Source organism: Notolabrus celidotus, chromosome 11 (assembly GCF_009762535.1).
Source record: "Notolabrus celidotus isolate fNotCel1 chromosome 11, fNotCel1.pri, whole genome shotgun sequence".
NCBI classification, from domain to species: domain Eukaryota; kingdom Metazoa; phylum Chordata; class Actinopteri; order Labriformes; family Labridae; genus Notolabrus; species Notolabrus celidotus.
In genome coordinates this window covers 22724294-22747218 of record NC_048282.1, presented here as the reverse complement: position 1 = coordinate 22747218, position 22925 = coordinate 22724294, and the positions used below count along the sequence as shown (strand labels likewise).

The window sequence follows — 22925 nt, the reverse complement described above, 5'->3', positions numbered from 1 at the left end:
GTAGTCCTCATCGCAGAGGTCGCCGGCTCGACTCCCGGCCAGTCGACCATTCACTGCATGTCTTCCGCCACTCTCCACTCCCCACATTTCCTGTCTCTCTCAAGCTGTCCTGTCAATAAAGGCAAAAAAGCCCAAAAAATAGAACTTTAAATTAGTAACAGCCTCGTCAATTTTCAGTTTTCTTTGAAACGTTGTATAGTGACATTATTCCATTTAGCTGTTTGTTCCTCTTCTTGATTGTCTCCTGCCTCTTTGTTTATCCTTTTTGTTTGTGATGGCTTCATGCCGGTAATGTGTCGCCACATCTTCCTCGAAGCGCTCTTCCCGCCGTGCTTCTTCAAGCTAAGGGAATGAATAGAACTCCAGTAGCTGACGTCATGCCGTTCCCGACATACCAAATAACAACACAAGTACAGCACGGCGCGAGGGTCAAAATAGCCCGACAGTCGGCAGAAATTTTGCGAAAGTATGAAAACAAAACCGCACATGCAATACAACATTTTCCATCGGCCACTGGCGGTTGTGTGTTTTTGTTTTACACGCCAAACAATTTTTTTTATCTGCCATTGGCGCTTGGCGGGTGTTAATTTTATGCCGCATTTAGCAGAACATACTTGGTAGATGTGTAATAAAATATTGATAAGTATGTTTAGATCAGTGTATTTTTGCTTTTGTTATCTTAGAATGATCCTTTGTATCTACATAAGGAGCGGGTCCCTTTCCATGGAGGCTGTCATCTTGCATCACCATGTTTCTACAGCAGCACAGAGAGGACAAACATCCACTTTTTGTTGTATTTAGTGAACCCCAAGGGTCAGAAGACAAAGACAAAGACGAGAGTGGTTATTATGTAAATAATTTGTACTCATATCCAATTAATAGTAAAAACTTGACAAATGGAGGATCATACTTATAATGCAGCACAGGAGCTTCTTTTTGTCAAATACCACCATTGCTTGTAGACCCTCCTCATCAGAAGTGGTGAGCAAGGGAGTGTTTCAATTGAGAATCTTACCACTAGATATTTCTAAACATCCCCATTTCTACACACTGTACCTTTAAGCTGTTAGACTCATGACAATCATTCATGGTACACAAAATCCAAGCAGATTATGAGGATGTGCAGTGCTGTGCAATCACTGATCACATTTCTCACATCTGTCTGCGACACTGCTCTGGACCCCTGTTGTGGGTCCCCATCGCCCAGCTCATTTGTACGCAGTCAGCAGCCACCTGCATGTCAGCAAACACTGCACAATCTCAAGTGGCAGAGCAGATTGGAGTGTGATCCACAGAGTTATTTGTAAAGCAGGAGGACATCAGTTGTTCAAACATCAAAGCTGCAACCACCTGATGGACTGCACACTCATTGTATTTAACACTTACACTTTGAAGTTATCATAGGGTTAGTTTGGGCTGTGACAGAATATGATTAATGTGAAATGGTGTTATTATTTTAAAACAAATGTATCTGTGAATTTCTTTGGGTCCCAGAATTCCACAGGGTCCCAGGTTACATTCAAGCGACAACCTCCGGTCTCAAACTATGAAGCCCATGCGGAAGTGTTATAAACTGCAATTCATCGAGAATCCGCTTGAGGCTGGCTGCAGAAACACCGGAAACCACCTAGACACCAATTCAAAAAGGAAAATCTTTGCAGCATTAATAAACATGTTTACAGCCTGGTTCGAAAAACGGCTTGGCTCTACGTAGCTAATTTCTCTATTGGCACACACTGTACGGGGGCAAATTTTTTACAACACAACGGTTCCGAAGATATTAAGATGACAAGTTTTTGCCCAAATAAGGACATGACTGACTTGACTGACAGGCGGGAACACATAGCTGTTGGCGAGGAGGCTCAAACTTCACCTCTTTACAGCCATATGGGGTTATTAGTTTATTTGATTTCTCTTACTTATGTAGGTTGATAGTTTTTGCACCGGGTGACGTGTGTATAGATGGGCAGGTGGGGGAACAGGTGAATGATTTTTTTGCTGGGAGATTTGAAGGCTTAGAAACCTTCCCTTTTATTTGAGGGAAGCCTTTTCTTGCGTTGTACAATAAACCACCAAAATACTGAATATTATAATGTAATGCTGGACATTGGCAATCTTTTGGACACCGTGTACTATCCACTCTCCCCGTACCCCGTGGCCGTTTTTTGATTTGAGTTATGTAAAGTTGACCAAGTCAAATAGCCAATACAACTATGACAGGTTAGTTTTCTGTCAATCAGCTTGACAACAAACCAGTAACTTCAGCCCCAGTTCTCCAGCGCAATATATTCTGAGGGCAAAACGCAGAGATCTGTTAGAATTATATTTATTGACACATAAAACCCACACTGTTGCATATGGAGAATAATCCACGGTTGGGCATATCATATAGTTCGCCAGCTCTGGTCTTTGGATAACTTCCCACATGCTCTGTATTTCTCAGAGGGGGTGCTTGGTAGACGAAGCCTCAACTCAGCCAGAGAGGTGTTTATGAGGAAGAGCAGCTGGGAAGCTCAGACTGGGATCACAACAGAGGCTCAGGGGTATCCTTAAGATGCTGGTTGGCTGAAGAAGAGGAAACATGTTAACTGGTGTGTTATGTGAGGAAACATAACAACTGATTGGCTCTCCACTTCAGCGCCTGCTTTCAGGAGACAGCAGCAGTGAGCTAGTTTTGATTTACTGTCCGCTTTAGTTAAAAAGTAATGAAATTGAAAAGTGGAAATGACCATTTTTAAATTACTGCCATCAAATGACAGTTGGGAGTGGGTTTTTGAACGTGACTGTACAGTATATCTATAGCTCATTAGGGCAGTCATCCGTGCTAAGCTAAAATGACACTCAATTTATTCTCTCCATTAAGGCACCCGGGTTGCATAAACCCCACCTGTCAGCCTGTTGAGCTGAGAGCCATCTCGCTGCGACCTGGGTGAAGGGAAACCACCGCTGTTCCAGATGGCTTACTGTGCTGTCAGTGGAGGGGATCAATGCATGAGACCTGACAGGAATGGTAAGGGGGCTTCTCCCACTGGATGGTTAGGATAATGTTTGTGTGTGGAAATTAGTCTCATTGTTAGAGAAGTCAGAGGTGTGGAGAATAATTGGATTTAGTAATGGACATTGAAGCATTTTTACTTGTTTATGTAAGTATTACTGCAAGATAAAAACACATGGAGCAGTATGAGGGGAGAAGGGCTGAGTTTATGAAGCAGATTTCAAATAAATAATGTCACAAATGTCACTGCAAATCAATCACACTCCCCTTGTAATTGTGCTGTTTGATGTCTTCCAGCAGCTACTCCTAAGGTAACTCCCCATTTGTTTTGGATATTTATAAATTTAATTATGTGTTATATAAATATCAAACCAAGTACATTACTTTATTATCTACAGTGTTAGCTCTTAGTGCCAGTTCAAATCCATCACATAAATACACATCCATGTATGGTTGTCTGTTCCAGCAGAGCCTGTTTGGCATTCTCTGAATGTAAGAAGAAAAAAAAAAAAGGTTTTTCCACTCAGCTGGTTAAATGATCGGGGTCTTTCTTCCATCACAGCTGGCAAATGTTTTGTAGGGCTAAACTCAGAATGCTTCCGAGTGGTTTTGCCTCAGTGCAAATATATGAGCGATTTCGCTAAATAAATCTCTGTGGCTGCTTGGCACCGTCACTGGCACCGGTGTATGACTGGTCAGCCAAAGGAAGAAGAAAGAGAGAGAGAGAGGGTGAGAGAGGGAGAGAGAGAGAGAGAGAGAGAGAGAGAGAGAGAGAGAGAGAGAGAGAGAGAGAGAGAGAGAGAGAAAGACAGGAAGTATGTTTTCAAGTGGTTGATATCCTGTGGTAACTGGCAGTCCACATCCACAAGTCATGGGTCCCTGTGTTTCCAAAATCTACTAGTTTGAGGTATATGTGAATGATGAAGCTATACGGTTTTATTATAGTTGTGGATTAGGATGTTGGGTGCCGAAAATAACAGCAACATTTCCCACATTTAGCTCCAAAACATAAAGCGATGTTACACTTTGTGTAGGAACCACTTTGTGTAGGAACCACTTTGTGTAGGAACCACTTCATGTAAAGTTCCTCCATTTGGTTTCTCTCCATCCAAACAAACTAAATGACCCCTCACTCGATCACTCTCGGATCACTTCTGGTATTCGGTACATTCCCTTTCCGTTAAAGATAAATGTACATTTGATTCAGAAATGCTAAATGTGTTCCGCCCTTTGTAGTGTTTTTTTGATTTTGTAAATTTCCATCCATCCATTATCTTGACCGCTTATCCCGTTAGGGGTCACGGGGGGCTGGAGCCTATCCCAGCTGGTTTCAGACGGAAGGTAGTGTACACCCTGGACAGGTCACCAACCTATCACAGGGCTTACAGACAGACAACCATTCACGCACACACTCACACCTATGGGCAATTTTAGAGTGATCAATCAACCTGGTAAGCATGTTTTTGGACTGTGGGAGGAAGCCAGAGTACCCGGAGAGAATCCGCTCATGCACTGGGAGAACATGCAAACTACACAAGGAAAGGCACCTGCCCATCCGGTGATTTGAACCAGGAACCTTCTAGCTGGGAGGCAACAGCGCCACCCACTGCACGGTGCACCGTGCAGCCCTATTTTGTAAATTTGTTTTCTTAAATGTTAATTTGTTTTGGCCTCGGTAAAAGTGTTTCGCTAATTTAATTTTGTTTTATAAAATGTAAAAATGTTTTCCAAAATGTAAATTTGTCTCCAACTTTGTAAAAGTGTTTCATCTTTTGTAAATTTGTTTTGTCCTTCAGGGCCACTGTAGGATTCAAACCCAGAAAGAACCCCTTTGTTCTGAAGCAGCTGCTGGAGGATATCCCAGAAGTCACTGGATGAAAGGCAGGACACACACTGGACAGGTTGCCAGTCTATTACAAGGGTAACATTTGGAAAGAGAACCAGACATACCTTCATACTCACACCTATAGGCAATTTAGTTTGACTAGTTGACCTAACGAGCATGTCTGTGGACTGTGGGAGGGAGTTGGAGAACCCGGAGTAAAACCACGTATGCAAAGGTAGAACATGCAAAGTCCACAGAAAGGCCCCAGTCGGGATTCAAATCCAGAAGCACCTTGCTGTGAGGCTGCAGTGCTAATGAGCCACTTTGTAGACCTTACATGTAAAGTCTATTTACTAGTTAGTTCACTCTGTCAGTTCAAAATTCCTGATTCATACTTCAATGAGAAAAATCAGATCACACAAGCTCCAAATGTGATCAGCCAATGCATGGACTCAAACCCAGAACTCCCTTACTGAGAGACGGCAGTGTTAACCATCACGCTGTCACCCCTCTTTCAGAGACCACTTCTTCAGATTCATCTAGCACAGAATGTGTATTCAGAATCGTACTCTTTTTTTTGTCCTCAGCAGCAAACAGCCAGAATATTCTACTTCCACATGATTAGACTCATGCTGGGTTTGAATACAGCAGGGGTTCTCAAACTTTTTGGAGCCAGGGACCCCTTACAGGTGAGAATATTGTCCAAGGACCCCCTCGTAATTGTAACACAGATTAAGCACATTAGTGATGTGTCATGATCAAAAGCTGCAGCTCTGAGAGCCAATGCTGTATAGTGAATCGAAGAGCCGGCTCGCATCGAGAGAGAGCCGGCTCACAGTTTTTTCCTTATGCTGCTTAGCTCTCACAGTGCTCGGCCCCAGCTCTGCTCACAGCAGAACTTTGCTTTTATTGGTTAGCATGGCGGCCATGCGGCCAATCACATGTGAGGATATGGGATACAGGTGATGGAGGGGATGGCTTCATCTGTTCCTTCTGAGAGGGTTAGGGTTAGTGTTCTTCTCAAAGACAGGGCAAATACTCACCGAGAGGAGAAATCGGATTAGCCCATCCAAGCTGAGGCATCAGATTTTTCTGAATGCCAACCTGAACTGAGGACATTAAAAATGTTTGCTCCAGTTTGGTTCTGGTTCTGTTTACTTGAGTTGGTTCTGGTTCTGGTTCTGTTTGCTTGAGTTTGGTTCTAGTTCTGGCTCTGTTTGCTTGAGTTTGGTTCTGGTTCTGGTTCTGTTTGCTTGAGTTGGTTCTGGTTGTTTGCTTGAGTTTGGTTCTGGTTCTGTTTGCTTGAGTTCGGTTCTGGTTCGGTTCCGGTTCGTTCCCGGTTCGGTTCCGTTTCGGTTCCGGTTCGGTCCCGGTTCGGTCCCGGTTCGGTACCGGTTCGGTCCCGGTTCGGTTCCGGTTCGGTCCCGGTTCTGGTTGTTTGCTTGAGTTTGGTTCTGGTTCTGTTTGCTTGGGTTCCGTTCCGGCTCGGTTCTGGTTCGGTTCCGGTTCTGGTTCTATTTGCTTGAGTTTGGTTCTGGTTTGGTTCCGGTTCTGTCCCGATTCCACTCCGGTTCGTTCCCGGTTCTGGTTGTTTGCTTGAGTTTGGTTCTGGTTCTGGTTCTGTTTGCTTGGGTTCCGTTCCGGCTCGGTTCTGGCTCGGTTCCGGCTCGATTCCGGTTCGGTTCCGGTTCTGGTTCTATTTGCTTGAGTTCGGTTCTGGTTCAGTTCTGGTCAAGTTCTGGTTAAGTTCTGGTTCAGTTTGGTTCTAGATCTGTTTGCTTTGAGTTTGGTTCTGGTTTGGTTCCGGTTCGGTTCTGGTTCTGTTTCTGTTTCTGTTAGCTTGAGTTCGGTACTGTTTCAGTTCTGGTTCAGTTCTGGTTCGTTTCTGGTTCAGTTTGCTTTAGTTTGGTTCTAGTTCTGTTTGCTTTGAGTTTGGTTCTGGTTCTGTTTTCTTAAATTTAGTTCTGGTTCTAACCCTAACCCTAACCCTAACCTTAATCATAACCCTAATCCTAACCCTAACCCTAATCATAACCCTAATCCTAACCCTAACCCTAACCCTTATCATAACCCTAACCCTAATCATAACCCTAACCCTAATCACAACCCTAACCCCGATCATAACCCTAATCCTTACCCTTACCCTAACCCTAACCCTAACCCTAACCCTAACCCTAATCCTAACCCTAACCCTAACCCTAATCCTAACCCTAACCCTAATCCTAACCCTAACCCTAACCCTAATCCTAACCCTAACCCTAACCCTAACCCTAATCCTAACCCTAACCCTAATCCTAACGCTAATCCTAACCCTTACCCTAACCCTAACCCTAACCCTAACCCTAATCCTAACCCTAACCCTAACCCTAATCATAACCCTAACCCTAACCCTAATCCTAACCCTAACCCTAACCCTAACTTAACCTGAAACCCTAACACTAACCCTAACCCTTATCATTACCCTAATCATAACCCTAACCCTAATCATAACCCTTATCATAACCCTAACCCTAACACTAATCCTAACCCTAACCCTAATCCTAACCCTAACTCTATTCATAACCCTAACCCCAATCACAACCCTAATCCTTACCCTAATCCTTACCCTTACCCTAACCCTCATCCTAACCCTAACCCTAACTCTAATCAAATCCTTATCATAACCCTAATCCTAACCCTAACCCCAATCATAACCCGAACCCTAACCCTTATATTTCCTCTTATCATAACCCTAACCCTAACCCTATTCATAACCCTAACCCTAACCCTATTCATAACCCTAACCCTAATCATAACCCTTATCATAACCCTAACCCTAATCATAACCCTTACCCTAGGGTTAGGGTAAGAACTACCATAACAATGGTGTATATGCTGTTTTGTAATGACACCGCACAATTTTATAATTCATTAGAAATGTCTTCAAATTACTTCATGGACCCCCATGTTATGGTTCGCGGAACCCCAGGGGTCCCAAGACCCCACTTTGGGAACAACTGGAATACAGGACCTGCTCGCTGTGAGGTTGCAGTGTTAACCACCACACTCATGCCCCTTTTCAAAGCCCACTGACAAACACCACTTTAGTATCTGCTTTTCAGAACATTATGTTAATCCAAAAGCATGTTTTTTATATTATCCAGAGTCATGCTCTTCACTACATAACTGTGGAAGAAGGCTGTTTATATGCAATGCCAATTGGATCTAAGCCATAATACTGACTGACGACACTAAATCTAAATTGCTGTTATTATTCTTAACTATTCTTTTACCGTGCAGGTTATGATCACCGTTCTTTTAAAAAGCCTGCTTTCCTGTTTCTCTTCTTTTACTTTTGTCTTTTGTATCCTTGCTTTTTGGGGGGACAGTGTGCTCCAGCATAAGTTGCTTTGCTCTATTGACTGCAGTCACATAAATCCTCATGCACGGCAGACTAAACCATTTCTTGTTTTTAGTGAGGGTGAAAGGAGCCTCAGAGAGAGAGGTGTTTAGTTTTGACTGGATACAATGCTCAGAATCATGTTTGTTTATTCACACGATTTTGTTTTACCTCTCAAAAGTTCTAACTTAGAGGGAAAAAGTTCAAACCAAAACTACATTTTCATTTCACTTCCATTTTGGGCCTTGGTGGTCGCAGAAGCACTTTAACCCCTTCCACAACACTCTCGTTTAGGAGTACAGGGATTCAAGCTAGCTTTAAAAAATGACTGAAGCAATTACAAGACCCTGCCTTTTCTCAGAGTCAGTGACTGGTTTAATTTAAGTTCATATTGGTGTCTGTAATATCCTGCAAAGGAAGCTGTTTTTAGGCTGTTTACGCTAAAACTTTCTATTATTGGTTCTATCAGAATGCCCTAAAAATCCTACGAAAGGCTGAATATCAGGAGTCACACTGACTTCAGTTTTACAGCATCATCTTAAAGTCTCTGTCCCAGAGGAGGCCAGATGGGATTGAGATGGTCACCCATGAAACTTAAACATTGTCATCCTGATATCACAGTGCAGTGTACTCTAATACACCCATGGGATACTGCCTGTTCAAATGTGCAGCATCAATCCTGCCTTACATAACTCTCAAGTTGTAAGTCATTCAGGGTTAACATTCTTGTGCACGTTGCTTCTATCATGAACATTTCACTAGAGGGGGTAACAGAGAAGATTGCAGATGAAATGGCAACACACAACCAGCTTAGCAAACAACTCTGCAGCACCAACAGCCTGTGATACAGCCTTTAACACAGATAGAAACTTTAATATTAACAACATGTATAATGTTCTGTGTGCATGCACTGCAAAAACTCAAAATCTTACCAAGTGAAATTGTATCATTTTTAGTTAAAATGTCTTATCCCACTTGATTTAAGATACATTTAATTAACAAGTAACATTTGAGCAAGATAGAGGGACTTGTTTTAAGACATCTTAAATATCTTGTTAAGTCAAACAATCTTGAAATGATCTTGCTAATTTAGAAGAAACAAGGTTTATTTTACATTTCATACATTTTTCAAGCTGAGATCTTATTTGTAGAAGACGGATAATCTTGATTTAAGTCAAACACTTTACTTGGTTTAAGTAAATGCATTTTATTGGAGAATCTATCAGAAAACAGCTCCACTGATAAAATAAATAAATAAAGAAAAGTTGTTGTTTTTAAGGTCGGGTTACAGTTTTCAGGCACTGTTTCTTCTAAATCAGATAAAAATATTCATCCTCAAACTACATGCACACAATGAAACACCTACTTTTGAGCATAGCTGGCTTATCCTTAAAAACAACACGACTGAATATTAGTATATTCAGCTAACTATGAGAAGACATTATATCTCCAAATGCTGAAATTAAACTTTGTAATCTTATTTGAAGTACAAGATGGTCTTAAACCTAGAGAAGTGCCGCTATAATACAAGGCAAGGCAACTTTATTTGTATAGCGTATTTCATTCACGAGGGCAACTCAATGTGCTTTACATTAAAACATAAAATGCATTGGAAACATTCAGACAAGCATAAAAGACCACAATTAAAATGACAAATAAAATGAAAAATAGAAAGAAAAGGAAATTAGAAATATATTAAAAGTAAATTTAAAATTTGCATTTAACACAAGTTAAAATAAGCTAAAATAGGAAGGCAGTGACAAATTAATAAAAATGTTTTAAATATTAAAAAAATGAACTCAAATTAAGGTAAATAAATCTCAAATGAAAAAGTTGACATGAAATGTATCAGTGCAAAAATCTTTTTTTGAGTGAGAAAAATATTAATTGTTAGCATTCCCTCCCTCCCCCCTCTGCCCCCTGGACTGTAACACACACACACACACACACACACACACACACACACACACACACACACACACACACATACACACATACACACTACATACAAGGACTCTACCTCAGCTGCCTTTTGCACATTAACCATTTACTTAATCATTTACTTATCTCGAATACTGTCTGCACCTTAATATCATTTGCACTGTTGTCTATTTTCATTTTCATTGTCCATTTTTAAACTCTCAATGCACTACCAGGACTGTGTACATAGGCTGTTTTTATAAAACTGTATTTTATTATATTTTATTGTATTTTATATTTAAATTTTAGATATTTAAAAGCTGGAAGAGAGAAACAGCATCTCGGTTTTCCTGTATGTTTCGCATATACAGTGAAAATTGACAATAAAAACCTTTGAATCTTTGAATCTTATTGAGACACTAAGCCAGGCATGTCCAAAGTGCGGCCCGGGGGCCAATCGCGGGCCAAGGTCCATTTATTTATGGCCCCAAGCTTCCATCTTGAAACGTGTTATTTATAGCACAGAGATTAATCACATTCTGAATAATCAGCACTGGGAATTCTGCAAGATGGCAATAAAGAAGAAACACAAGAACTTTTTAAGCTGACAGGTTTTCAAATTAATGTTTTTATCATGATGTGAAAATGTTCTTGATGAACACTAAAAGTTCTGAAGACACAAAAGAGGACACAAGACAAGATCAAACTTATGAAATGGTGCAGAAAAGGCTAAATTTGGTGCATAAAAATTGTTCAAAAATAATTATTTTGTTCTAAAAAGGTTGTCTGCTGGTCAGAAAAGTCTTAAAAACAACATGAAAAAGAAGTGTGATGAAATCCACATCGTGATCCTGCCATAGGAAAATAATGAGACAATATTTTTCCCACATTGCCCAACCCTAATGAAAAACATTTTCCTCCAAAAGGTAAAGTTTGTTATGTTATGTGGCTTGTGGAGGATCGGGGACTGCCTAGTTACTGATTTATTGAGGGAAAAAATGTTATTAAATAGAGTTCATATATAACTTTTAGGATTACTAAGTCTCAGTAGGACCTACTGGCTCTGATGTATTCTGACAACATCAAATGTGGCCCTCTTTGAAAAAAGTTTGGACACCCCTGCACTAAGCTTTAAGATACTGGTAAAATATTGTTTAAAATAAGTTTTCCCTGCTAAGTTTAAAATCACAGTCTTCTAAATATTACGTATTATTTTAAGAAATCTTACCAAGCAAATTTTCACTTGTTCTATTGGCAGACCTTTTTGCTTATTTCAAGGTAAAAGTACCTTGAAATAAGGCTCTTTTTTTCCAGTGCGTTGTTGTCTGACAGAAGTGGTGCCGCAGAAGAACACGCACTGGAATTACTGAATCAAGATATTTAGGGTTGGCAGAAGGAAAGATAGAAAACATGCACCGACAAACTCCCATTCTCCCATAGCAGCAGCTGCAAAGAAAGCACTTACTGCGCTCACTGCGACCTGCAGATTCATAAAACTTGAAAGCCCCGCCCACCTGACAGCCAGCGTCTGTTTACGAAAAGTCACGGGAGCAGCATGGAGAGAAAGGTGCACAGCAGAAAATGTCATTCCGTGCTGCAAACTGGGGGAACAACTAGACTTCACGGAGAGCCAGCCACGACCGTCACAATGTAGTCCGTCACGTTTGTTTGACTGGGATTTGGGGTGTTTTCTGACATCTGCATGACAGCGTGGAGCTTTTTGGAGCAGTGGGACTACTTAATGCTTGTACCGGGAGTATTTCACGTTCTGATTTTTCTCCACTTAAAGCAATGGCGAGGCTTAAAAGGCGCAACCTGCAGATTTGTTGCGCTTAAACCCCGCCTGGGCGACAGGGAACCATCTCCGGGGCTTCTGCGCTACAACACAGGGAAAGGGGGGGAAAAGGTTCTCGGGGCGACATGGAAAGCCCAATCGAGAACCCTACCAGGGCTGTGGAATATTTGACGGAGCTAAACAAGATCATTGAGACCCAGCAGGAGTTGCTGGAGAGGCAGAGGGGAAGGATTGAGGAGCTTGAGCAGCAAGTGTCCGACTTGTGCACGGAGAACGTCTGTCTAAAGGAGGAGTATCATCGGCACCTGGCAACCTGCAGGCTGCTGCAGGGAAGCAACAGCCTGGTCACTCTGGGAGCTATAAAGGAACACATTGCAAATGAAAAGTAAGACACAAATATGTTAAACTGTTTCATTAGAGTCAGTCATTCTTTCACAACACTTCCATCATACATATTTAAAGTTAGAAATTGCGCCATATTCAAGTATTTAATAAGAAATCAGTAGTTCAACACTGCCACACAGTGATCCGCAATTGCAATAAGGCTACATCAACATAAGATGCTTTCCTTTTACAGTACTGATGTTTGCTGATGGAGGATGAAGCCCTGAATTACTTAAGGCACAGTTTTAGAGAGAGTTTTCTGACCATATCTGGAAATATGCAAGAAAGGATTTGCCAAAAGCAGCAGCATGCCTGGAGTGTTGATAGATTAAGGAGAAGGAAATTCATTTCCAATCCAGGAGTTTGGATTTTTTTTTTCCTTTTTGATAGCGTGTAATTTACAGTGGGAACATTTGAAATACTTTCAGATCTCAGATTCAGATATACTTTTAAATCCATTGATACAAACATTCTCATAAATGCATTGCAACTGACAGCTTCATCTTAAATTGTATCTGATTGTTCTGCTTTGTCATCACTGTTTGTGTTAGTCTGTAAATAGAGTCAGAATTGTGTCTTGTATTTTGCAGCCCTCAATTGTGTCAGAAGAGGATTTCATGTGCATTGACAATCACTTAAATCCACAGTGCAATAGCAACATCCTCTAGGTAAAAAAAAAAGACACGCTCTTGGGATAGATGCATTATGCAATTATGTTTTTAGGCTTGGCCCTTTCTGCAGGCAGTGTGTTAAGCCCTGCAGAGTAGAGCAGGTATAGGGCAGATGTAGTGGAGCATTACATCAGGAGTGCTGCTAAGACCTTGATAGTCAGACCCGCTGTCAGGATTACCCTCCCCTGCACCAGCCCTGTGTTAAAGTTCACACTCTGTTAGCTATATCTCCAAAATGCCTCAGCACGCAGACATTTAGCTCAGCGCTTGACAGGCAGCAGGATCATGTGATCATACTTGACCTTTGTGTCCAGGTTTGGTGTTGGTGTCACGGAGATCAGTGGCAGCAAATCAATACTGATGACTCATGGACTGTATGTCTTTGCTGGCTGATAAAACCAGACTCATGAGATTAGGATGTACTGTAACACTGACCTTTAGTGCACCCCCCTGTATAAATCTCTCATCTCATGGGGGGGGGGGGGGGGTCCTGATTTCCCTGGAAAATGTCTCTGTCTCCATATCTCATTTTATCCTGTCACAGTGTCTGAACACTATTTCAGTCTCTCCCTGGTCGACCAGCACAGAGTCTAGCGCTGTGATTATGCTAGAGAACCTGATGGAAGATGACAGCTGTTAATGATGTGAAGTGTGGTTTATGGAGGAAACAGGATTTACAATGTCTTTGAACTATAGTGAGTAATTCAAAGAATGCATCAGTTGTAAGCAGGACTGATTCAGTGATTTACTAAAGGTCAATGCTAATATGGAGAAAATTGCATTTAAATAGTGTGAACTCGGACATTTTTAGTCACTTGCCATGGTCAGCGACTCAGTGCCAACCAGAGCAGTTCAGATGCCCTCTCTTGGGTTTGTCTCCTGGTCCTCCTGAGGGATTTTAAGAAATTCCCAGGCCGGAGCTGTTCTTTGATTCTGCCTTTGAATTTGAAATTCCAAAGGGAGGTCAGAGCATATACTTGAAAGCTTTACTGCACTCTTAAACTCATAGCAGAGTTAGACTTCAGGTGGAAACTCATTGTTTTGAGGCATGCAGGCAGCAGGGCTCATTGGCTGGCAGTATCAATCAATCAATCAATCAATCAATCAATCAATCAATCAATCAATCAATCAATCAATCAATCAATCAATCAATCAATCTTTATTTGTATAGTGCCAAATCACAACAAACGTTATCTCAAGACGCTTTTACAACCAGAGCAGGTCTAGACCACTCTATGTCAAATTATGAACAGAGACCCAACACCGAGACAGGATAAGACTCAGTCTACCTACCTACGAGACAAGGGAGCTCAGGGACTCATGTGAGGTCTATGGTTAGTAACTGTAATGGGACAGGCAGAGTTAAACTAAGTGATGAGGGGGTTGGGGAGAAGGGGATGAGATAGGATCCCAGTGTGTCGGTGCGCCAGTTCCCCCGACAGTTAAGCCTATAGCAGAATAACTAAGAGCTGGTCCAAGCCTGAGCCAGCTTTAACTATAAGCTTTATCAAAAAGGAAAGTTTGAAGCCTAATCTTAAAAGTAGAGAGGGTGTCTGCCTCCCGCACCCTGACTGGTAGATGATTCCAAAGGAGAGGGGCCTGATAAATAAGGTTCTACCTCCCATACTACTTTTAGAGACTTTAGGTATGACCAGCAGGCCTGCATGTTGGGAGCGTAGTGTTCTAGAGGGGTACTAGGGCACTATGAGCTCTTTAAGATATGAGGGTGCCTGATCATTAAGGGTGTGTATCAGTAAACAAATTATTTTGAGCTGATATTAACTTTTGCTTTGTAGCTGTTTGAATCTATCCTTAAATGAAAGTATTTTATAATACATTTTATAGTATTGTGAAAAGTAATCTTCATATTTTACAAACAGGATAATTTTCCTTTCTTTCTTCTCACTTGAGGGATAATTTGATTGGCTGTTTATGTCATACTGTGTATTTTGGTTTATTGATTACAACCTTGTCTTGTTGATGTTTCCAACATGTTGGAGGTTGATTACCTGATCATCTGCACCTGTGTGAGTAGGACTGATACCTACAGAAGACCTGTGTGCGACACTTTCTTCACAAATCGTATGGTGTGTTACTTCTCTACAAAAATTGTTTCTCTAGCCAACACTTAATCTTAACTTTAATGTCTATAACATAACTTAAGGAGCACAACACTACAATGTTTGGAAGATTAACATTGTCATTTTGGCAGCAGCATCTAGCTGTTCTAAACAAGTTGCTAACACTTAGCACTGTTTTGCTAGTATGGCCTCACAGAGCTGCTATGTTGGCAGCAGACTGTTTATCTTGTTGATGTTTGTTAGACTAAACTATTCAGCAAAACACATTTGTTTACACTTAATAGTGAAAATATTCATATTTTTGTAGGTCTAGTGCATAGACTGTATAAAATATGGATGTAGTATCTGTGATGTCACCCATCTGTTTCTGAAGAGCTGTTTTGAGACCAATCGTCGGCGGCAGCCATATTACTGCTGACAAGCGATTGTGACGTAAAGAGGCAGAGTTTGAGCCTTCTAGCCAACAGCTACAGTGTTCTTGCAGTCTGCTGTGCCTCTCATTGGAAGACTCGTAATCTCACAATTATCGAAATTGCTGCGTTAGAAAAAAATTCCCCCCCTGTACAGTGTGAGCAGATTGAGAAAAGAGCTATCCAGACTACACTTGTCTTTTATACCAGGCAGTAAACATTATTATTTCTGCTGTAAAAATCGTCTTTTTCACAATCATGGGTATGTGACTTCCGGAGCCAGCCTCAAGCGGATCCTCGATGAACTGCAGTTTTTAGCACTTCTGCATTGGACTCATATTTTTAGACTGGAAGGTTGCCGCTTGGTATAGTGTCAGTCACCTGAAATTACTTTACACAGAAGCAGCTACTAACTGCTGTGACTATTTTTCTTTTTGTAGCTAGCTATAGTGAGTTGAGACTAGCTAGCTAGATGGAAAGCCACAAGACTTATCATCTTCATCTTTTGAAAAATCCTCCTCTCTTTTATTTCCACCATGGATTAAAAATGTAACTGTTGATTGTAACTTTGAACCCAAAGAAAACTTTAAAAAAGAATCTGGTACAATCACACCTAACATCCCAGAGTAGCAACATTATCAGCAAACAGGACATGCTAATTTGATTCTAACAGGGCTGACTTCAGCTCTGTCCTTCATAACAAGTATACTGCTTCCAGGGACATGATAATTATTCATTAACCATGACAACTTTGTTTGACAATATTCCAACAATGTGGACACGCTGTCTTCAAGCTGTCAAGCCTGTCCTTCCTTCCTCTCACATTAGTGGTTGTCATTCCATCTATGTGACCAGGAACTGACCTGCGCCTAGAATAAAGAAACAGGTGGAAGCAGTTACAGAAAAAATGACATGAAATATAGGTTAAATAGTTCAGAGCCTTCCTATCCACAAAAAAACTAGTCTCCAGGTTTACTAAAGTCCCTGAAGCACTCAGTTAGTTGGAAGTGTAAAGCCGAGACGTCTGCCACAGGATGATTTGGATTTTTTGGGAAACATACATATTTTCTCTCTTGCCAAAAGTTTCTGTGCACTGAAGATGAAGCTCCAGGTGAGAGTCAGTTAGCACAGTGTAGCATAGCATTAAGACTGGAAACAGCTAGCATGGCTGAGGCCAAAAGCAACGTAATCTTCCCACGAACATCTGTAAAGATCAGAAAAATCACACATAAGATTGTTTTTGAGTCATTAAAAGGAAACTAAGTGGAATATTAGTTGGTTAAACAAACTGGAATGTTTTGACTATTGTGGGCGCAAAATGCTGGTCAATGTTTAAGCTGAAGGGCAGCCACTCCACTAGCTCAGCTGTAGCTCTGGTTTATGGCTACAGTCATAATGCAACCAAGATGAAAACAAGCTTGGATGACAGATGTACAGTGGCAGACAAGGGCAGACAATCTTTATAAGGAGACATGCTGCAAATGGAGAAACAATGCAACTTCTAAAACACATGCAAAAGTCCAAAGCAAACCCAGTAGTGGAAATGCTCGCAAATGTACGGTGGCCCTGAAGGCCAATAGTAATAAATAGAATACATATTTAAAAAGCACAAAATAAATTTCACTTAACAATATACATTTCACAGAACAAAAATTCATTTCAGAGATCACAAAATAAATTTCAGAGTCAAGAGTCACACTATATGTATGTCCTTGCTGAAGTATTCCGCTATCAACTAAAGCTCCTTTCCATCCTGGTAAACACCTGAAATTTCGCGCTGGTTCTTCTATGTATCCAGTGTAAACAGGAAATGATAAATGACTGATGCCGGACAGACTTGGGTTTAGCCAATCACAAACAAGTACCATGGTCCTACCCTTTCCGGTTTCCTGAAATGTCTTTTGTGATCTCTGAAATTTATTTTGCGCTTTTGAAATATATATTACTATTGGCCTTCAGGGCCACCGTACAAATGCGAGAGATGCAAAGTTATCAACACGTGCTGCAAATGCAAAACTGGTGCAAATAAAAAAAACACACAAAACCAGAAAACAACTGCAAAAGAAAAATGCTTCAAATGCAGACCTGTCGACACAGCTTTATTGTTAATGGGTAAGTTAGGTAGACCTATTTCTTAGATGGGAAAGGGGCATAGTTTGATACAATGTAGTAGTGCAAAATTACTGTAGCCAGGAGAGTCTGGCACTGTGGATGACATGTTGGTGAAAGGTGAACAGAGCCCAATTCGGACTGTTTTCTGAGTGTTTTATTACCTTCAGCCTATTCAGTTTGATGGAATTTAAATTTCTGTGTAAATGGCAGGGAAATGAGTTTCTTTGGAACACAGTGTCTACCAACTATGCTAAGTCTTATTTCTCAAAGGCTGAAGGGTATAAATTTACTGAATATAAGGTTACGTTTCTTTGCTTGAGTGAGCTTTTCATTTTCACCATGTTGAATGTAGACAGATTGTTCTTTCTTAAACCTTGTGGCAGCATGTATTCATGAGCTACATGCTGGAAGTGCCCAGTCTTGTTAGAACTAGATCGTGTTGCTGTTCAGGGCCTAAATGTTGAGATCATGCTTGCTATTAAACTTTTATGAAGATGGAAAATAAACATTGTGGGGGAGGACGCAGCAAGGCCAAATTATGTTCATTTTTCTGTTGCATGTTATTCTCAGCCTCTAGTGACCCTGCTTTACAGATATGCAAAGTTATTTTCCTGCTTTTCTTGATTTTTACGTCACTGTTTTTGCTTGATTAAATCCTAATTGTGTCATGTTATTTGAGGCAAATTAAAGCTGGGGTTGGTAGTCAGATTTGGACACACTTTTTGTTATACTGGTTAAAATTATCTTTATGTCCCGATGGCAAGCAATACAAAATTTGTTCTCAAAAAAGAGCGGAAAAAAGACGCTGTCTACTGCCGGAGTAAACCTGGGAAAACACCAACCAATCCCTGCCATCAGGAGCCAAATATGAAACCAATCAAATCCTGTCCTGCCGTTCTGCCCGCCTCCTGCGCGTACATTTCATGTTTGTTTGTGTTTTCAACTTTCACTATGATAATGTTTTGGTGTTTTCTTACCGCTGAGTGAGACATGAGTTGACGTAGTGCAAAACACAAACAATGAGCTGAGGACCGGTTTGAATCAGTCATGATCAAATGGTCGTGAATGTGAGCGGGGGCGTCGTTTTGGAGGAGCTCAGAGGGGAGGAGGGGGAGGGGTTAGACGGAATCCTGAGGAAATTCTAAATTCAAATTCATGCTAGCTTTCCGTGACTGCCAACCCCAGCTTTAATATTCACATTGCATTTTACTTTTAATCTTAATACAGTTTAGAAATCTTGTCAGTTGGCAGATTTGATCTCTCTTGCCTTTTTTCAGTCATACTTTCAGCAAATGGTTATTAACTGTCCTGTCAGTTCTCAGATGGCTCAAGATGTCACTGTGAAGTGATTTTCTAATGGAGAGAGAAAAGAAGGAAAGAAGAGAATGTCCTCAGTGTGTTAACAGTGATACTCTGTTCCTAAACAAGTAAAAGATAAAAAAAATGTCCTCCATTGAATTAAACATGAAACTGTTTTCTGTTATCTTGAGGTCACTATAAATGAAAGGCTCTTTCCCATGTATGTTGTTAGTACAGTTTCTCCCCTCACCCTCCTCTAAAACACAAAACACAGAGAGCAGGAAATGTGATGCATTACTGATAGTGGAACCTGTGGTGCCCAGTCAACAGATTTCTCTTTGAATTCTGCTGAGTCGGCTCCTGGATAACATTGTCGGTCAGATTCACAGGATGTGTGGCTTTTACTCTGGTATTGGAAATCCTCTCTGTGTGCACTGACCCTCGAGTCGATCCATAAACTGGTCCAACTGGGCGAATGCGACCCTCAGGAGCTTGTGGAGCAGAATCAGAGGAGTTTTACCGTTTATTCACAGTTTTGAAGTACAACTGACTGTGAAAACAGATGGTTGAAGTAGCACCCAGGTAAGAATTAGCAATCACACACACAGATAAGGTTTCTCCTGTTCATGCTTACTGAGATGCCTGCTGAGTCAGCCCCTTTAGTCCAGCAGTATTTATGCTGACCACATGCAGTTCTCTCTCCTGATAGTGTGTTTTAAAAGGCAGGCTATTGTTTCTGCTATCCCCTGTGCTCAATTAGGAATTAAATGACAGGCAACACAAGATGGGATTACAGTGTCTTTCCCGATGTGTCATATCTGTGTTATTTCCATTCAGATGCATTTACCACTTTTAGCATTCAAACATTGTACCAGGCTCAGATAGTCAACCACATGTAAACATTATTCTGGATGCTGCCATCATAGCAGGAGTGATAACTCTTGTCATTTTCTGCACAGCCATGTTTTAAGTTTTCCAAAATGTACTAAAGCTGTTTTCAAACTTACTGTATCTCTAAACTCAAAGCACTCTGGAAATTTGCTACCTATTACACTATAAAAGACAGATGGATATCTATTGCTTGCTCGAACAACTCAGGCATTACCACAGAAAATTGTATGCAGAGGAGCATTATATCTCAAACAGGCACTAGATTTGAGTGTGATAGCTGTGGCGGTGGCGGCAGTATTTGTGGAGGCTGATATTTTTTCAGGCAGTCATTTAAATTCTGTATGATTCCCGGTGGGTGAGGAAGCATAAGTAATCTTGTGTGATCAAATATTGATGAATTACGTGACAAATCATTGCAAACTCAAACTCTCTCTCTGTAAATGCTCTAATGGAGCTAATATGACTGTTTGAATGGTGACGAACGAGCAGCAAAACCACTCAAGTTGTTGCGTCTGTGCCAGATCTGAGCCAGGATGTGTGCCAGAAGCAAAAAATACATTTAAACTTGCTCTTCAGACAAGCACACAGAACACCACTATTTAGTGTTGCTTGCATTGATTCTTCATATACAGCTGCTACTTGACTGTAATCGCTGGGACGCTGAAGACCTGCAGTCAAATGTGTTTCACAGGTTAACTCTTGTGCAGGATGTAAGTCAACATTTTTGATGGAAGTAGACTTGTGCTGAAACTTAAATTGTTGTTTAAACAGTTTTTGAAAATTACTTATTGACCGCTTTCCTTGCACTGGTGTATTTTTAGACAAATATAAACATGTATTTTGCTTAGGGTAATGATGATAAAGTTTAACAAAAGTCAGTTGTGTTTGAAGAAGGGGCGTCCAGACCTTTTTTAGCTGAGGTGGCCCAACTGTGTCACTGACTTCAAGATTCAACATTCAAGAAAGCTTTATTGCCAAGTGAGCTCGCACACACAAGGAATTGGACATGGTGAATGGAACACTGGTACTTAACAACAAGACAGTAAGGACACAACAAGACAGTAAGGACAATAAATATAGAAACCTAAACACATATCCAAATATTCTAAATAAGAATACTGTCTGTACAGAGAAAGGTATAGAAGTACTTTTAAAGACTTGAAATAAGTTAAATTAGCCTAAGCCAGAGTGCACATTTTAGTAGATGACTATAATAATAAAATATGTTATGGAATAAGTTACAATATTGCACGTGGTTATTGAGGTATTGCTATAGACTGTATAAAATATGGGCGTAGTATCACCCATCTGTTTCTGAAGAGCTGTTTTGAGGCCAATCGGCGGCAGCCATATTGCTTCTGTCGAGTCAGTGTGGCGTAAAGAGGCGGGCTTTGAGCCTTCTAGCCAACAGCTACAGTGTTCTCGCAGTCTGCTGTGCCTCTCATTGGAAGACTCGTAATCTAACAATTATCGAAATTGCTGCGTTAGAAAAAAAACTCCCCCCACGTATAGTGTGAGCCTATTGACAAAAGAGCTATCCAGACTACACTCGTCTTTTGTACCAGGCTGTAAACATTATTATTTCTGCTGTAAAGACCGGCCTTTTCCTATTCATGTGTATGTGACTTCCGGTACTTCCAGATCCAGCCTCTAGCAGATCCTCGATGAACTGCAGTTTTTAGCACTACCGCATTGGACTCATATTTTTAGACCGGAGGTGGCCGCTTGGGTATTGCACTGGAAATCAAAGTATTGCACATGTATGTGATCTGTCACAGGAGTCTTTAGTGGTTCATAGTGTGATTGTTCATAAGGGATACGGCCTGAGGGAAGAAGCTGCTCCGGTGCTGGGGTATTCTGGTGCTCAGAGCTCTGAAGCGCCGGCTGGAGGGCAGCAGGTCAAAGAGGTGGTGACCTGGGTGAGAGGGGTCTGTGTGCAGGGGTGGCATGAAGTTTGTGTGTGCACACACCATACCTGGAAGGATTTAACAACCCACAGACAGGGGCGTTACAGTTTCCTCGGGAAAGATTCACGGTTAAAAGACAGCAAGCTGTTTTTTTGTTTTTCTTTTAGGATCTTTGCGACTGCTTTGACCCAAATCAATTATTTAATGAACAAAGAAGAATGGGTTTTCTAAATAAAAAGCCTTAGGTGCTAACAAAAGGGAATGTGTCACATTGAAATGCTAAGAAGGTGATTAGCAGTCTGTTGCTGTACAGCCCAAGTAGCCACATCTAAGACAAGGCAAACAACCAACAACAACTTTTGACATTGATTGGGTGACCAGGCCACCCCTTAGCACCCCTTGAATCCGCCCCTGGTATAAGCATCATGTTTGATTTTCATCACTGTTTAAAACGATTCATCATCCGTCAGAAACATATCCAGCTCCTTTCAATTCTTGATTTTCTTGATGAAATAGCTAAGCTAATATTTCATTGCTGCAAGTGAGGATTTGTTGCTTTTTCTCATCAGTTTACTGGCATCTTTGAGTTTTGGAAGAATCAGGTGTCTGGTTCTGAAATACCCTACTTAATCCGTATGTATTGCTTTATTGATAAATGTTCTTTATGTGTTTGATTTTGGCCTTATCTTAAGTGTCTCCCCAGACTCAATGGTGGTTTTTTATTGCTTTTTGTTTTGGTGGCAGTGACTGTGTCTTGGCTTCTCTTACTGTAATTTGTGGCCTTAGAAAGCCTCAGCTGCCCTAACTAAGTCCCCTGGATGGAGCCTGAAGGCTGCAGATTGGCAAGTTCATAAATAGGTCATCCCCAGCCAGCGTAACAGCTTTAGCATGTGTTTTAGGACCCTGTGGCGGGAAATAATAGCATGATGGAGAAAGCTTTTTCTTGTGGCTGCCGGCGTCAACTCATTTACCCATGGATCTGCTGAACAATCAGTGTGCCAAACTGAATTTACGAGCACATGAACTCCATCTCTCCAGCTAAGCCCCCTCTAATGAAATACCCCTGCTAGATTAATGTCTACACAGGGATGATTTGCATTCAGACCTTTCTATAAATCTCAAGCAATGGCCAGACACTATTTGCAACTCGTCAAAAATCAAGTGCAGACTGCCTTCCTCTCTCCCTCCTTGTATCTCAGTGTGGCCGCAGTCATGCTGGGAGGACGCCAGGTGCTGCTGACCTCAGTCTCCCTAAG

The 22925-nt window shown here is 41.2% G+C and overlaps 1 protein-coding gene across 1 annotated transcript in view; it reads left to right on the top strand.

Annotated features, from left to right (window-relative positions):
• Nucleotides 1–11653: 11653 nt before the first annotated feature.
• LOC117821626 (IQ motif and SEC7 domain-containing protein 1-like) overlaps nt 11654–22925 on the top strand; it is a 130925-nt gene continuing 119653 nt past the window's right edge. The window contains 1 exon segment of the mRNA XM_034696040.1: nt 11654–12299. Coding sequence (XP_034551931.1) covers nt 12040–12299 — 260 coding nt within the window. The 5' untranslated portion in view covers nt 11654–12039.